Here is an 18,048-nt window from a genome sequence, read left to right as displayed (position 1 = left end):
TGTGTGTGTTTGCATGTACATGTGACTGTGTCAGTAACTGCTTGCCATACATCTTTAATTGATTCTTGGACATGAGCTAACAATTGTATCTTCACGCATTGGAAAATATGAATATTCTTGCTGGTTTGGAAAACAAATCACATGTTTGCTGGATCACTTTAATCAATAAAGTTTGTATAAAAATGGTCATTAATGGGAATCTGGTTTGTTGTTGGTTTTTTTTTATCTGGAGGCCTTTTCAACCAAATCTTTTCAGTTTTTTTTTTCTTTTGGCATTCTGAATATAGTCAGTTTTAAACTAGCTCTGTTTGAAACTACAATGGAAAGAGCTTTTAACACCTGATCCCGCAGCTTTGCCTAAATTAACACAGATGGGCCGAAGTATTCTCTTTGGGGAAAAAGAAGACAAAAATGGCTCTATAATATTATGCTATAAATGCATTTAGAACTTACTCAAAAGAGCTCCTCCAAGTAGTTTTTTGGATAGCCAAATTATTGGTCTTTCTGAAAAATGCTGATTTTTTTTTTGCTTTGTAGATTTTCGGCATTGAATGTGTATCTTGGAATACTTTCTGCATGGAAAATGCCTTTTTCTCTCTGTGTAGGCAATAAAATTATGCTTGTGTAGCCATTTATCAATAGAACAAATTATTCACCTCAGATGTACTAATTAACTTGCCTCTTGCTTAAGGGTTTGTCTGTTAAACATGTATTTAAAAAGAAAAAAAAATAATTCTAGTGTCATTTATTTTGATGATTTAACTGTAGTGCACCCACAGCTCACTGCTGGTTTGCTGTTGTTGTTGTATTGCAGTATGCCAGGGTTTGGATCCCTGATCCAGAGGAGGTCTGGAAGTCAGCAGAACTTCTCAGAGATTATAAACCTGGAGATAAAGTCCTCCAGCTTCGACTTGAGGAGGGCAAGGTAAGTCTATGTATTGTTTGTAAGCTGATAGTTCTTGTTCTCAACCAGAGTCTGATGTATCTATTGCAGGAAGCTCTGTGGATTTAGGTGTGTGCAATTGGTTTTGTCCACTCGCTTTCTGCAGCATTTTGATCTGCATTCTGCAGATAAATTTTACTGTTTAGTTACAAAAATCAATTTTGCCTTGTTTTTAAAATAAATTAAAAAGCAGTTGCTTTTATCCACGGCCTATTATGTTCAGTTGCATCATCTTTTTCTACTTATGCCGTTAAACATATAGCCCTGGTTTGCTATTCCAGGGAGACAGGGTTGCTAGGAGAACAGTGTTGCAGACGAAGAACTGTGACTTTTAAGTTGAGCATAACCAGGAGAAAATTAATAAAGATGAAAAAGGCAAGGATTAAGGGCATTACAGAGAATATGCTGTGTACTGTGTTGAGAAATGATGACATGCCCATGTACAGCTCACATCATTTTAGCTGGTTTTTCTAATGGAAATAGCAGGTAAATAAAGTGATTTTAGATCTAGAGACATGCAATTGAAACATCTATATTAGAGATGAATTTATATGCGAAAAAAGTTCTAAGTAGCATTTTTTTCGGTGTTTGTGTTCTCCACTGTGTTCTGCCATCGTTCCCATGTTGTGTTACTGTGCATGAAGATGGCTGTAGATTGGTGGGAATCTTCTTTCCCTGCCTGTTCCACTCAAGAGGAGAACAATAGGGAAAAGCTGGTTAGATTTATGATACAGCATATTTTGGTTTATCTAATATGGCAGCAAAAGTATGGGGTTTGCTTAAGTAATAGTCTATAAAGATGGTATCTCTATACAGTTGCCTGTTGCACATATAGAAAACCCCTCTGGGAAATTTCAAATGACATTTTTTGGAGAAAGAGCTGCCAACTCAAATCACCAGAAAATTGACATCATGCATTGTGTTCTTTTACCTTGGGCATGTTTTGCTGGGAAGAGCAGTTGGAGGTACTGAGTGAGGAAACCTAAACACCAGCTCTTCTAAGTGTGCCTGCTTGATTTTCAGGACCTCGAGTATTGCCTCGATCCGAAGACGAAGGAGCTGCCGCCCCTGCGGAACCCTGACATCCTCGTGGGTGAAAATGACCTCACAGCTCTCAGTTATCTCCACGAGCCTGCTGTTCTGCACAACCTCAAAGTTCGCTTTATAGACTCTAAACTCATCTATACCTATTGTGGCAAGTACTGTCTTTTCATACCATCATCTTTACAGAGAGTGCTGTAGACAGGAAAGGGAATGTTGTCTGGTGATGTGCCTGCCTTTAACTTAATATCATATAGTGACAGGGCATGCTGGACTATTCTTAGGGAAATCACTATGTCTGTGGTCATTAATAGACTTGAGAATATTGAGGTTCAGAGAAAATTGACTTAACTTTGTGTTCCTCTAGCTGCCCAATGGGCTCTGTTTATAAAATGTGTATTCAGCCATTTTTGCTCCCCAGTGGGATTCATGTCTGGTTGGTGTTCTCCTCAGGCTTGCTCAGGTTGGTGTGGGTGGGAAGGGGCTCACAGACTGGCCTTGCTCTTTGGTGGATTTGTTGCCCACCTATTATTGCCTACCTCTGCAGTGAGCTCCTCCATCTCTTTTGGAAGACATCAGTTTATTTTCTTTTTCATGTTTTCCAATCAGGCAACTGCAGAAGTGAATTTGTAACAGTTCATGAGCCAGTGCTTGTCTTATCACAGTTACAATTGATCTTGGTTTTAAAAATAACATTTAACTCACAGCAGAGGTTACCCAGACTTGTGGTATTTTCAGATGGCCAGAATGGAGGAAAGTTACTTAAATAATCACTTTATCATAAGTGCAAGATTGCAGCTGAATGGTCTGTTTTAAAAATAAACATTGTGAGGTAGTTTAGGCTTAAAATTTAGATTTGATGCTTCTGGGCTTTTTTTCTATGTGTGCATATGTTTCTGTTAAATCTCAGTGTTTAGTCAAAATTCACTGCTAGCTTTTATCATAACTTTTCAAAAGACAAGCAGCACGTTAAACATGTTGTGATGGACAGGAGGCATTAACATCCTGCCACATTCTGCTCACGCTGGCTGCTCCTGATCTGCAGATGCTCAGCAGAGCACATCTGTTCCCAGTCCTGCTCTCAGCAGTGACCAGACCACAGGGGACTGGATCAGACTTTGCCACCCCCTGCTCACAGCCAGACCTCGCTCCCATAGGAGTGGGTGATGATTCACACCACATCTCATCCAGCCCTGCAGTCAGAGCACAGAATAACTTGGGTTGGAAGAGATCTCCGGCAGTCTTCAGTGAAGTTTCCTACTTAAAACAAGTCTTGACTTGTTAGATCAGGTTGCTCAGGGCTTGGCCTGGTTTAAGTGGGTATTTGAGTGTCTCCAGTGGTGCCTCTCTGGGCAGCCCCTGCTGAGGGTTCATGTTGTGGTCCCAGCACTGGGAACCAGCTCAGTTCCCCCAGTATGGACACGATCTGTGTTTCTTTCCCAAGTGCCCCTATGGCAAAGCTCTTGTGTGAAAGGGCTTTTGTGCAAGTTGAGCCTCATGGCCTGAGCTTGTAAGGGGTTTTCAGTCTCAATTTTGTGGCCTCCTTACACTGCCATAGCCCTTCCCACAAGCCTGTCCGGACTGTGCCCCAGCTGCTTGCAGACAGGCTTTGTGTTGAGCAGCATTTCAGAGGCTTTCAAAAGGAATGTGTTGTCTGCTGGTTGTGTTTTGCTGTGTTTGGAAAAACATGAAAAAGGCTTGTTTCAAGTATTCCCCAGTGCAGCTGTAATGGTGGTTTTGGCTGGTTTTATCATTTCTCATGGGGTTGGGAGGCCTTTAGCTCTCCATGGCTGGGTCTGCCAAGGGACCTGGGATGGTGGAGCTGGGTTGGCTGGTTTGCTTCCAACATACCCCTGCTTGTATGTTTGTCAGAAATGTGTGGATCCCGTAGCGAGGGGATTCCTGGTGCTCAGAGAGAAGGAGGTGTCGAGGTTCAGCGCTGCTGAGGAGTGGTGTGCAGTGATTTATTCACTTGGGATGGAGGCAGGGGTATGTTGTGTTACAGGCTGAGCCAAATAGAGTTGGCATGTCAGCCTCTAAAAACCTGATCCTTTGGCCGCAGACATTCACCTTTCTGACTTCTCCATTAGTTCCCATCCTGCTGCAGGTTACTTCCCCTCTGCAACGATTATTGCCTTGGAGCTCGGCCTCAGGGAGGCTGCATTTGCCTCCTGATGTGACTCTCACATTAGCCAGCTTAGTTAAAATAGCCTGTGAAGGTGGTTTGAGCTAACCCAATTTTATGCAGCCCAAAGGAGACTAAAACCACTTCAATCCATCAAGAGAATCATGGCAACAAGATTCTCAGCAGTAGAACTAGAACAGGAGTGCATGGATGGATAGTTGTCCAGGGCCCTAAAAATTAATTCTACATGCTGTCTTAGTGTGGTATGTGACATGGATATTAAATTCTTTTAAATTTCACTTTGAAGTAATTCAAACTTTTAAACAGAAAACTTCCTGGTTTCCTAATTTGAAGTCAGCCTTTCACCAGCAATTTAGAGGTGATTTATAACTTTGCTTTACTGTTGGAAACATGAAATGCTTTACTGTTGGAAACATGAAATGATGAATTAATGAAGAAAGTTGAAAAGTTACAAAGGAAAATTACATGGAAAAACTGCTACGGCTGTAATGAAAACTCGGTGAATCTTGGTGATTCAAGTTCAGATTAGTAAAAAGTACTGCCTGCTATGCAGGAGAGAAAACTTTAAATTAATAAATGACATTTATGTTCAATTTGGCCACAGATGGACGAGTATGTTCAAAGTAGAAGGATTAGATAAGTTTACTTTGGGCATGTATAAAGACGAATGGCATAAAGAGTAGCCAGAGTTCAACTTAGTGTGGTTGTAAGAACAAAAACACACATGAATCTGATTTAGGAAAGGCCGTATTTCTTAAAATAACAATATGATTTAGCAGAGATAAAGAGAAGTTATATGTAAATTAATCTGGATTATAGCCCTGTGAGGCAGACTGATTCCAAAGTTCTGCAGAAAGCAAATAATTCCAAACTCTCTTGTTTTGGTTATTTCCAGATGGTAGCTGCTTGTAGATTTTACAGATGGCTACTGAAGTTAAGTGTTTTAATATGCTGGAGACTTGTCACGAGGCTGCTTGTTCCCAATTCAAGGGTTTATTTTTGCCAGTGTAACCAAAAGCAGGAGGGAATTGTCGGAAGTCTCACACAGATTTTTGTAATATCTCTTTGATGAGACTTGCAAGCCTGAGAGGCTCAGCTCGGTGGTGCACTGTATTTCACTTTTTACTGCTTTTTCTAAGGGCAGATGTTAAAAATTGGCAAGCAAAATATTCCTCGAGTCTTGTAGTACTGAGGTCGCTTCCTGTCCCTAACCCTCACTCTTTATTTTTTGGTTCATCATGACAGCATTAGAACTTGGCATAAATGTTTGTAGAGATTTTTCACTGGAGCTCCTGAGTCATTTCAGTGAAGTCATGGCTGATGGAAAAACACTGGCTCTCCTCACATGGGCGTGTCGAGACATAAAACTGGCTGTGAATTTGAGGAAATAGATCAAGGTCTCTCAGATCTCTCCCTAAAACGTATTCTCTTGTTTAATGTTTTTGCTATGGATTATGCTTGATGTATAGATGCATAAAAGAGCTTAAAAATTGGTTGATGCTCCCAGCAGCAGTGCCAGACTGTAGATGCTTTCATTTCCCTCTCTCAGCTTTTCCATGGAAAATTTCTTAGATAGACATCACGACACTGTGATCTGCACAGAGCAGAGAGCTGGGATCGGCACTGAGGAAGTCTGTGTGTGTAAGAGTGAATTTCTGAGTAAATTTAGAAGCAAGTTGAGTGCTATGAAAATGCTTCTGGGGCAGGTTCTTCAGGGATGGATTGTCCAAGCATGCTTGGTGCAGTCACTGTGCAGCCATCTGCAGCTGCACTGGCACACTTCAGCACCAAAATACATATACATAGGAAGAAATTCTGGTTTTTAAATGTCCACAGTTAGAATTAGAGGGGTCCTTTTCTTACCACCTTGTCAAGTGAGGAGGACTTGCCATGTCAAGAGGGCACAGTGTGTCTGTCACAGCTGGGTCTCACAGGGTCTCACTGATCAGAACAAATAAACTTCCCTACCTGTTGTAACTGCTGCAGGACAGAAAGTTACAAGGAATCTGTCAGATTATCCCTGTGGGTAGAGCATTCCTCGTTTCTCATGAAAAAGAGAATTGTCCCAAAAACATTTGAGGTCTCACTATTTGTGGAAAGGAAGTTTGTAAAAGTAAGACTTAAGTTTTCCTGTGTAGGGTGAGTAAAAGAATGGCATGAATTCGAAAGTGCTGTAGTGATGAGTGTTACTAAAAAAAACAGATGTGTGTTTAATTGGTAGGGGAAAACTAAAAAATGGGAGGTGTAAGTACATGCTCAGATGTATCAGATGAGGGTGTTCTGATGCCTTCTAGGGCTATAATTGCAAAATCTCCTGACATGACTGGGTGCTGCTCTGTGTCAACCCTATGAAATATGTTTACTGTTTGGGTTTTTTTATGCCTTTGACCAGGGGTTGTCCTGCCTGATTTGCAGAGGTGCCCTGGAATCCAAATTACACTCTGTCTGTACATTGTTGCTTATTACAAAAAGTGAGGATGTTATTCTTTCACAACAGCTGAAGGGTCACACATTGCACATACCCAAACTGGCATTCAGTGAGACCAGTAGTTAATACTTCACAAATTACAGTATCATTGGTAATTCAGAGTAAAACACAGGGAAGTACAATGCACATTCATTGGTTTACAGTATTTCAAGTCTGTACATTCTGACTCTTTTTGGATTGTGCATATTAGCTTTAGAAAAGGCAGATGGAAAGAAAAGGTAAAAAGCTGTCCCTGATGTGTTTACCAAAGCAGGGTGGAAGTAAACTTGTGGCACTTTGTGTGTGCTGAACTATATTCAGAATAAATATCTGTTGAAGTCAGTAATATCAGATCCTTATTCTTCAACATTTTTAGAAAGATTAGAACAATAGTAAACAACTACTAATAATTCCTTTTGTTTAATTTCCTTTGTAGGTATTGTTTTAGTGGCCATAAATCCTTATGAACAGCTGCCTATCTATGGCGAAGATATCATCAATGCCTACAGTGGCCAGAATATGGGGGATATGGATCCACATATCTTTGCAGTGGCTGAAGAAGCATACAAGCAGATGGCCAGGTTTGTAGACCAGAGTCTCGAAGTCACTGCTTTTCTGAAAGGAATAAAACAAAGTTTCTGGCTGATGCTCTTCTCTTTAATTCATAGCTTCTGAAATATTTTGTAATAACTGTCTTTTATCCAGTGTTTTAGTACATTTCACAAGGGGAAAAGTTGCCTAAGTTAGTGAACAGTAAAGCTTTATAAATGCTGTGGAGATCATGTCCACTGACACTTAACAGGAATTACCACAGATCTTACCAGTATTTAGGTCTAAAATTAGCCCTGTGCTATATGATATTATCACGTTTTTAAAATTTAACTAGAAAAATAAGGAGATACTTTTTAATGGATTTAATGGATTATTAAAGAGAAAATAAAAGAAAATATTAAAGAGAAGCCAGGTTCTTAGCTGTTTTGTGTCTGTGTGTGATACTGACAAGAGAAGAGAAATCACTGGGCTTAGGAGTGCTATTATAGGCTCCTGGTCATGTCAGTAATGTCCCAGCTACGTAATCTGCCTGTGGCTGTTGTTGACTGGAATTAAGAGGGAGCAGAGGGACGATTGCAAAGAGCCCCTGAGAACTGAGTCTCTAAGGACACTGCCACAGCTGTGCAGGAAATCCTCATTTTGTTAGATGTTGCATCAAAATGAACTTGTCACCCAAGGGCAGTGGTTATCAGAAACTTCTTCCCCTTTGCCCCAAGAGCCTGCAGTTTGGGGAGCTTTTGAAATATTTCGTTTCTAGGCTAAAGATCTTTTGGGCTGCTGTGTGGTCTTTGGTTAACAAGATGCTCCCTGGTATCCTCACTGGTTGGCTTCAAGCTGTTGGTATAGTTTTCCTTGTTGGCAGTACAGCTCACGATCAAATTAATCAAGTGAAACACTGAAAGGTCTCTGGATTATTTGTGATGGCTGTTCAGCTATACTGCAAGTGAGGGAGACAAGGGGAGAATGGGTTGAAAATTATAAAATCTCCATGTTTGAAATCAGCTATCTGTTAATTTAAGAATCTTTATGATAGCTGGAAAGGATGAAATGTTTGTCACGTGCACATCTGAATACAGTGATCCACAATACCCAGGTAAAAGATAATTTCAAAATAAAATAGTTCAGTGCAATATTTCATGACTTAGGGTAATTGCAAAAGAGCCAGTGTTTCAGAAATACCCTCATCTTGGTTTAACTCCAGCCAGCAGCTCAGTTCTGCACAGCCACTCCCTCCCTCCCACACTGGGATGGAGAAGAGAAACTCATAGGTTCAGATAAGAACAGGTTCATAATTGAAATAAAGTAACATAATACAAAATAATTACAACAACAATAATAACAATGAAAAGGAAAGAAAGGAGGAGTAAAACCTAAGAAAAAGAAGTGATGCACAGTAAAATTTCTCACTGCCCACTGACCAATGCCCAGCCGGTCCCCAAGCAGCCATCAGCTGCTCACAGCCAGCTCCCCCCAGTTCATGTACGGGGCAGGACATTCCTGGGTGTGGAAAATCCCTTGTTCAGTTGGGGTCAGCTGTCCTGGCTGTGCTCCCTCTCAGCTCCTTGTGCACCTGCTCACTGCCAGAACACGAGAATCTGCCAAGTCCCTGAGTGCAGGTGAGCGCTGCTCAGCACCAGCCAAGGTGTCAGCATTATTCTCATAACTCCAAAATGCAGCACTGCACCAGCTGCTAGGAAGAAAATTGCCTCTATTCCAGCTGAAATCAGGACAGCTCTACACCCACACTGTTGAGTGGCAGAGATATTTGCCTTACTTCCTTTCTGCTCAGAAAATAGACATATAATCTGGTGTGGAACTACAAAGGCAAAACTGTGTTACAATAGTCACATCTTCATGTCTCTTTCATCACTGCTGTTTGAAACAGACTTGGTTTTCAAGTCCCTCTAAAACCTGTACAAAATAAATATTTATTAACCTTATTTTATATCTGAGGCTTGGTACAGTGGTATGAAATTCTAGTCAGTGATGGCTGTCATCCCTTATTAACAATTAAAAAAATTAACAGAATTTTTGTTCTCAATATTAACCAGTGGAAGTGAGAGGTTGGAGAGGGATCTCTCTCCACTGGCTGACTCTAACCCCTGACCTCGTACTGGTGCTGAAACATCAAATTGCTGGATCCCCTGTGTTCTGTGTGCCTGTGCAGTGGAGATGTCTGTCTGGCACCACTGGCATTCTCTGCTGTCGGGCAGACTCAGGGGGCTGAGATTTTGGCTCGAGTTTCCTCTGTGGCTTTTCCTTTTTGTGTTAATTACCTTCTCTTCAGCTCTCACTGCACCCTCCAGCAGTTCTGCTGTCCTGAATAACAACAAACAAGGTGTGGTAGGAGTTCCTTTTTGAAACAAATGATGAGAAATTGTATAACTATTGAGATTAGCTTAAATAAACCTTCTGAGTTATTTAAATAATTACTTTGTGTGTCTGTTATAAACAATTTGTTATTCTTTTATGACTAACTGACAGTACTTTCATAGTTGCAAAATGAAATTCAGGCACACAATGCAACTGAAAAAAAATTCTCTACACTGAAGTAACAATTTAATTATTTTAGTTTTTCAATGTTTATTTGCTTTTCTATTTGTTTGGGGTGTTTTTGGCTTGTTTTTAAGAACTTGTTCTGTCATTACAACGTACTGATTTTGGTCATTTAATTCAGTTTTCTATTGCTGCTTACAATTACCAAATTCCACCCTTTAACTTCTCTGATATTTTTTATACTCTGAACAAATCACCTTTTACTTCTGAATTACGAAGTTAGAGAAAAAGAATTGCAGTTTTACATTTCTGCAGCTGACTGTTTAACAATGAAAATCAGATTGTCTGTGACTGCTGTATTAACATTTTAATAAGTGCATTGTATATTCATGTAGTAGCTAGTCATATGGCATTAATCTGCATTTATGTGTGCAATTGGTGAGATTTATTTTTCTCTTGTTTCTGATCTTTCCTAACTGCGTGTTTAAATGATCACTGGCATAATTAGTCATGATGCTCCTATCCTTAAGGCTTCAGTGAGCTCTTCTAAATATTTACTCCTTAGGTCTTCTTGTTAATTTATAATTTAGTGGTTAAGAGTTTGTTCTTTCCAGCTTCATTGCTTCATCTGCTGCAGTTGAGAGACTCCATCCATGTGCATGGTTAACTAAATGATCTCTGGAGCCTTCTTCAGCCAAAGAAAATGCCCCATGGCAGAAACGTGGAAAGCCAATTAGTAAATATTTGCGTTATGTTTTCAGAAAAAATACAGTGCACAAATGTTGCCCACTGGAGTGACAAGGATGGAGCTCACATCTGGCTTGAGCATGAGAAATGATATATAGCAATTGCTTAGGGTTAATTGCAGCACATAAAGATACCTTTGCATGTGGCATTTCCTGCCCAGTGGGAGCCCGATGATGGGGTACATGCTGCTGGGAAGTGGTGGGGCTGTTTGAGCCTCTTTATTTCCTCTTGCTGCAGCAGTTCTGTCAGCAGTGTCCTGTGCAGGTTCATGGGAGGGAATGTGGCTCATCTTTACCTATAGCAAGAAGTGGTTACTGTTTGCTTGGTAGCCTCTTGTCTTTTTTGGTGCTGGAAAACATGCACAGTTCTTAAGACTAATCTCATTTTGGATTATTATTTCTTTCCTTTTCCCCCTTCTCTTCTCTTCCTCCCTTGTCATCTGTGTCTTTGTACGTTTTCCTTTTCTCTCTCCATCTCCTGCTGCTCTTCTGCACTGACTGACAGCTTTGTTTCAGACACCTTTCCTCTGCTGTGCCTAAAATAAGCAATGATCTAGTCTTACTACTGCACTTAAACTGTGTTAGGCTTAGGGTTCTGAGTGCTTCATCCTTACCAGTATTGCTTTGGGTTGTATGAGCCTGCAGACCATAGATGGGAGGGTTTGGAGCAGATTTGTCCTCCCCAGGGGGAGGGAGCAGGATGATTCAGCTGGGGACATGTCCACGTGGCTTTTGTGCAGAATGCTTTGGTTTGGTTGTGTAGGTACAGCTCTAACAAGCTGTGCCTTTGGGAAGAGCTGGGACCTGCACTCACAGGGCTCCCCTCAGCAGTGGCAGTGTGTTGTCTGTGGATAGCTCACTCCCTTTGAGTGAATATAGACAGGTCTGGGACTGTTCAAGGCAGATGAGTGACGTAGAAGGAAGAAAATTATTGTTGAAGAATATATTTTTGTCCCAGAAATACAAACCTCAATGCCAGCATCTGTGTGTTTGCATTTGTTGAACACTGCCATGCATGCCACTTTTGTATTGTCAGTGTTTCCAAATTGTTAACAAAACCCAAGTTCAGTCTTCAGTTTCCCCTCAGTGGTAACTGTGAAAATTGAAGCAAAGTTTCAGTTGCCGAACATTTTATTTTTTTATTTTCAGTTACAACTTCAGTAGGAATCGTAATTGTTAGCAGGTATGGCTCATTTTCTTTGTAATATTCAATGGAATATTCAATATATTTTTAACTCTGTGGTTTGCAGAAGATGCAGTAAGTCTTGAAACTGTTGTGAATTGCAATAATGTATGAGAGTTATGATTAACAGTTTCCTGACACTACTAGGGAAAAACCACTCCTTTACAGGATTATTTCACCTGCCTAGTGATGGTATATTAAAGTAATTAAGATAATGTATTTTTTTTAACAGCACTTTGTTGGTCTGATTTGTTCCATCCTACTTCTTGTTGATGGCAGATACAGCAGATTCAATTTAATAAATTAAATTTGATATTTCTTTCTGATTCATTAGTAAGGTTGTCAAGCATCGCTGAAGTTGAAAGTAACCTCTGCAAACAGAATTGCATTCTGATAAGATCCATATAAACCTTAATGAATACCTGTATGGAAAACATGAGTGTTTAAAGCATCAAATTCCAAAGTTTTGCTTTTTCTGTTTGGACAAAGTGTAGTGATTTATTTTGTGGTACTATGTAGTTTTTTCATTCAATTACCTTTAATAAGCAGGCTGCCTCTGTTTTGTCAGGTTTTCTGTGTGTGTCTGATGGCTTTCACCTACAGGAAGATATTTTTCTATCACTTTTTGTTCAAAAGGAAGCTTGGTGAGCTGTTGAGTAGGTGTTTTGAAAGCATCTTTACTGACAGTCTCCAGTTATCCCAGGCATCCTAAGATGATGTCCTCTTATAAAAATGCACATTTGTTCAGCTGCTGCTTTGCTTCTGAGCGTCTGATAAATGGATACTGGATTTTCCCCTGGCAGAAGCAATGACAGGGATGATTAACAACCTGTCACAGATCTGCATCCAGTAATGGAATGAGAGCCTGCTGTGGTGGGTGCTGGACAAACATACAGTGGCCTTCCTCCACTTTTGGCCTTGACATAGGACTTCTTGAGTTAAAGATCTGCCTTGAAAAGAGGTGATATTTCTGGGACCCTGTTGTTAGAATGCAAAGGGGAAAATCTGCCTTCCTGATAAGATGATTTTGGAGTAGTTTCTTATACTTGGAGCCTGACATTTTATGATGTTACAGGTCCAAGATGGCAGAATCAACTTGATACAAAGTAAGGGACTACTTGTCCAAGCAGCTTGATGGTTTTAGGCAACAAAAGGGTTAAGTATGGTTGTAGCTGGAAGCTGGAGTTCATGTGAGGTGTCCTGCTGGTAGCTAAGCAGTGAGCTTTCCTAAACTGTTGCAGGAGTGACCTCTGACTAATCCCTGGATAAATCAGTTGCATAGTGCTGGCTCATCTTTGTGCTCCTCTGGAGTGCAATCTGTCATGGGTTTGTAGCATGTGCTGACCTCAGTTTTCTTCATTTGTATATGTTGGGAGATGTTACTGACAATTCATTATCTTTTCACCTTTTGACATTTTTACAGTCAAGAGCTGTATTTCCTGGATGTAATTATAATGGCAAGTGATGCATTTTGTTAATTAAAAAAAAAGTACATCTTCTGGTTGTGAGAGTGTTGCAGAATGCTTCTTTTGAGATGTTGTTGAAAAGAAACAAAGATTCTTAAGAACTTGAGCTGTTTTGGAGTGGTTGAGTTTGCAGCTGGAACAAACTCAAGAGAATTCAGGATGTAAATTATATTATTTTTTCTTTGCTTTGCACGTTCAGTGAGCAGATGCCAAAGTACTTTGGGAGAGAGGAGAGATCAACATCATTACTTTCGCTGTATGAGTTGAAGCAGACATGGGGATTGGGAGGGCAGCTTTTGTGAGTTCACCAAGGTGGCAAAAGCAGGGTGTTGAGCCCCTGAATCAGAAGTCCTGGTCCTGTGTCTGGTGACTTGATGACACCAGCTTGACAATAAAATCTGTGAGAAGTACATAACTGATAGTGCAGTTCAGTTCAGTGCTCTCAATGTACAAAAATGAGCAAATGAGCTGCATTTTTCATCCCCTCCTTTCCTGCAGCATTAAGGGGTCTCTGTGCCAGATAACATCTATTGTTAATAACATTTGCTATCAATGAAGGTTTCATGTGTTCCAGGCACTTAACAAGCCTTACCAAAGCCTGTCTCCTCTAGTACTGGAGTCTGAATTTCTGCTTGTGTAGAAGACAAGGAGAAGGTGGTGTGCTGTGGCCAGGCTTGAATCAGCATAGAGTTGGTTGCAGGCACTGAGTTTCCTGTTCCCAGCCCTGTGCTCAGAACATCCTCTTTTCTCCAGCAGCTAAAGATATCAGTGAGAAATGCTGTTAGGCTTAAAAAAAAAACAAGTTAAACTGGAAATATATTTAGAAATAAGATTAAAGAACATTGTTTACTGGACTGATGTTTCATGCTTATTAAAAGTGAATGCTTTTTACGAAGAATTAATTTACTGCTTAGTCAGGAGCGATTGTTATGACTCAAGGTTGCAGCTGAAGAATTCTCTGAATTGTTAATGTGTGGCGTCTCTGAAGACTGGGATGTGTCAGGCCAGAGCATGTTAGATCCAGGTAGTCAGAATAAACCAGTGGATACAGCGTGTGAAGGTGGAACAGACACAGAAATGTGGCTGCTGTTCTGTGCTTGCTTCTGGGACAAAGCACTTGTAACTCACTTTTTCTTTTGTGTTCTGCTATTTGCCCACAATATCGCTACAGAAGGGTTCAGAGCACCTCAGGCGCTGATAATCATCCTTGGCACTTATGTGGCACTTTGCACATTTTGGGTGTTTTAGAGACATTACCTTGTTAATCAACGCACCAGCCCTTTGAGGGTGGAAAAAATGAATTATCTGTGTCAGGCTGCACCTTTTGGGATGTGCCAATACCAGTGGATTCGGAGGCTTTGGCACTGGGAGTGCCGCGGTGACGCAGCTCCACAGGGAAAGGGGGAAAGTGCCCGCTGTTCAAACAGCACTGCAAGGGGAAACTTGGAAAATGAAGTAGGGGTGAAGGTAGAGCACTTATCAAGTCTGCCTGGTAGCAGGGAGTGAGCTCAGCAGCTGCAGAGGTGTGTTTGTACAGTGTGGCTTGGAAGCAGTAAGAGGACAGAGCAGGGGAACTTTCCTATTTTAAGGAGGCCACTAGCCAAATACAGAGACAGGGGATAACAAAACTGATTTTAGGCTGTGAAAAACTTTGTGATCAAAATAGTGTATTTGGAAGGTTGATGAAGGGCAAGATGTTGCCTCCTGCCCCAGTGTGAGAGGTGCCGGGAAGGCAGCCCGGAGCTGGCTGCTGCTGCTTTCCATCAGTCCAAGAGCATTAGAAAACTGCTGAATGAATTCTTGTTTATTTATTTATTTATTGAACAGTTAAATTACTTCTGTTTGAAAAGCAAATCCTGGGTTTGTAGAGTTGCCAGGTTTTAAAATGGCTTCTAGCAGATGCTGCCTGCCCTGGGCTGAGTTTCAAAGGCTTTTGCACTGAAGGAGTGCAGCTGAGCATGCACTGCCTTGTTTGCTGCCACACAACACTGCCCTTAGGCAGGTTGAAGCTAAATATATTGCATTGACTCGTGTTAAACCTCCCAGCACTGGTGGGTTTTACAGCTGCCTTTTATTTTAAGGTAAGTGGAGAAGTAATTTTGGTCTCCTAGAAAAACAAGTGACTGTAACAGTGGGAGCATCACAGAAAAGTGGAACACAGCTGCCCAAAAAATGAACCTGGGACCTACTGAGGCAGGGGACTGAGAGGGCAGGTCTTGAGGAGAGCACAGGCTGCTGAGTTTGCAAGGAAAAGCTAAATCCTTGTATCACTCAAAACCACATTTTGTGCTGAAAAGAGAGGAGTGTCCTGTAAAGAAAAAAAGTTGCTATGTTTTGGTTTCAAGTTTACAATCACTGTTTATTTCAGCGTTTATTGAAATCAGACATATTTAGTGAGCCTTCAGATGAGTTGTGCAAGACCTTATTTATCTTACACCATGGATTTGTCTTTCTGGTACTTTATTCTTCTGTCTCCATTTGTCAGCTGTTAATCCTCTTTCCTTTGGGAGATGCCAGTCCCCTGGAGCCAGGGCTCCCTTTAGCCTGCAGGGGCTGGCCCTGTGTCTGGGAAGGTCCTTCCCAAATCTCTTAAGGAGTTAATCAAGCTGCTTTCTCTGCAGCTCACAAAACATTCAGTACTGCAGAGAACTCTTGGCTGTATATTGATACCTGATGAATTCTGATGGGTTTCACAAGAAAGGGATTCAAAATTTTTTCTGTGGGTAATTATTCCAAGACTGAATGAGCAGTTTGGAATATGTGGAGCATTAGATGTATTTTTCTGTTTGGAATAGGTGGAGTATTAGATGTATTTCTTTGTTCTTTGATTCCATGATTCTTATAACAGCAATACTTCCAGGTTATTTGGGAACATCAGTAAAGCAGTTATAGTGATATTTAACACTTTCATGCTGATTTAAGTGTATTGTATAAACTTTATTTGTTTGGCTTTGTTACCAGTGCCTCATGGTGAGGGAAATGATCATTATTAAACAGATTTATTTAGTCATGCTGTCAAAGATCTGTGAATGTTCTGACTGTAGATACTGCAGGTTATTTTGGTCATGTACTGACCCAAATATGCAGTGGGGATACTGAGAGATTGATTGCAAAAATAGGGTGTTTGGTCAGTTTTGTTTATAATTCTGGAGACACTAAATCATGTCAGCTGCATATATGTACGTGTATCCTTGAGAGGTTTGGAAATCTGCTTTAAGGTGTAGAACATGAAACATAGCTTAAACTAAGTTTTTTTGGTCCTTAATTAATCCTGTGTCTCTCAGAGAAGCTGCAGCTGATGAAAGAACAGCAAGATTTCAAACCTGCCAGCATTTCAGAATGACTCCTATCTGACCTTTCAGCAATGTCATTAGTTTTTAACTTATTTTCTTGGGTTGGATTTCCTGCTGCCATAATTCATCTGTAGGATGGCAAAGCACTAAGTTCCTTTTCTGTCTTTGATGGCATGATGCACGTTGATGTTCGTGGTACTTATGTGTGTGCTGAGAACAGGATCTCTCCCAAATGTTCCTTGAGTCACAGGTTCCTTCCCTGGGAGTTTGTCAGGTACTTTGATCATATAAAATTCACTGTTTTGAAAGTGTGAAGCAATTTCAGGCTTACAAGTCTATCTTATCACCATGGAACTGCAGTAGAAGAACCAGTGAGATAAAGAAGACCAAACTGTCACTGCTAGATTAAATAAAAACTATTTCTTCTGTACTTGCATTGAAACAGTAGGGGATTTTAATTTTTGAAGATCCCAGGATCAGGTCTTTAGCAACAGTTTGTGCTGTTTTGAGTTAAATGAAGATGAGATGGTCATACGCAATGGGATTGATGCCCTTACCCATAACTTAAACCAGGAAAAGAATAAAGCAATAGCAACTCCACAAGGGGAAGAGAAAAAAAAGGAAAAAAGAGAAAAGCCAGTAGATTTAATTAACATTTTAACACTGAGGCAGTGAGGGGAGTGGTGAGGCAGTCATGGAGGTGGTGGCCTTCAAACCACCCTGACAAGAAGCTTCCTTAAAAATCTCAGCACCTTGGCAATGTTCTCAAGGTTAACAAACACAGACGGTTTAGGATCAAAGGCAAACTAAGTACTAATGTTCTTCTCATCAAATTGCCCTGTTATTTGCTTTCTTCATTATAGATTAAGGATGTTGCACTCTGATCTTTTCTGCCAGTCTCATCTGTGTTATGACATGGAGACAATTCAACTTTGAAGTAGCTCATCACAGGCAAGCTTTTCAAAGTCCACATCAGAATCTTTTCAAATCACCTATTGATGATACAATTTTTCCAGGGAGAGATGCTGGTAGCTGGGGTAGGAATGGATTGATAGGAGTATTGAGGTTGATGTCAATAATTTTGGTATTCCTTTTGTTGTCAGTAATTCTGTATTCCTTTTGTTTGTTTTCCCAAGTTGATGTTTGTGGGGGGGTGTGCTTATGTACATTTATTTAACATTATTGCTGTGGAGTCATGAGTGTGAAAGCCAAGATCAAGTGATACATCTGATGCATCAGTCATAGGAAGCAAAAAAAGCACAAAAAAAATTGTTGTGCTTTGATGATTCAGTTGAATAGCTTTGGGCTTCTTTAATCCTCTCTGAAATGCTTATTGATAGGGAGGTCTAACTTTTAGTGTTCCTGCTTCAGAGAGAGATTTTCAGTTGGTGCAGAGGGAGAAGGTAAACAAAGATCTCTGTAAGGATTTTTCTTTCTGTATGTCTTGATTATCCTGATCTGTTTGGACAGTTTGCTGTGGAAGTGATGACTTTGATGCAGTAAGCTGTTTTGGTTTTTGTGGGAAGCAGCTTAAGTGCATGCAGTGATCTTGAATGAAAATTGTTTGAAAATTGACAACTCTGCCTTTAATATTAGCAGCTTTGATGTTTCAATTATTGCACTTGGTTTCTCTTTCTTTGCAAGGTGATGTTTTTAAAACCACTTGCTGGTTGCTTGTGCATTGTAATTTCATTCATAATCTGCAAAACCCTTTT

At 40.5% G+C, this 18,048-nt stretch overlaps 1 protein-coding gene across 1 annotated transcript in view; it reads left to right on the top strand.

Moving 5' to 3' along the window:
- The window catches only part of MYO5A (myosin VA), a 97,005-nt gene that overhangs the window by 18,565 nt on the left and 60,392 nt on the right, over positions 1-18,048 (top strand). The window contains exons 2-4 of the mRNA XM_058847120.1: positions 815-925; positions 1,967-2,138; positions 7,034-7,178. Coding sequence (XP_058703103.1) covers positions 815-925; positions 1,967-2,138; positions 7,034-7,178 — 428 coding nt within the window. The remainder of the gene's footprint in view (positions 1-814; positions 926-1,966; positions 2,139-7,033; positions 7,179-18,048) is intronic.

This window comes from Poecile atricapillus, chromosome 11, assembly GCF_030490865.1.
Source record: "Poecile atricapillus isolate bPoeAtr1 chromosome 11, bPoeAtr1.hap1, whole genome shotgun sequence".
Taxonomy (NCBI): Eukaryota; Metazoa; Chordata; class Aves; order Passeriformes; family Paridae; genus Poecile; species Poecile atricapillus.
Note: the sequence above shows the minus strand (reverse complement) of the source record. Positions and strands in the feature narration are given on the sequence as shown.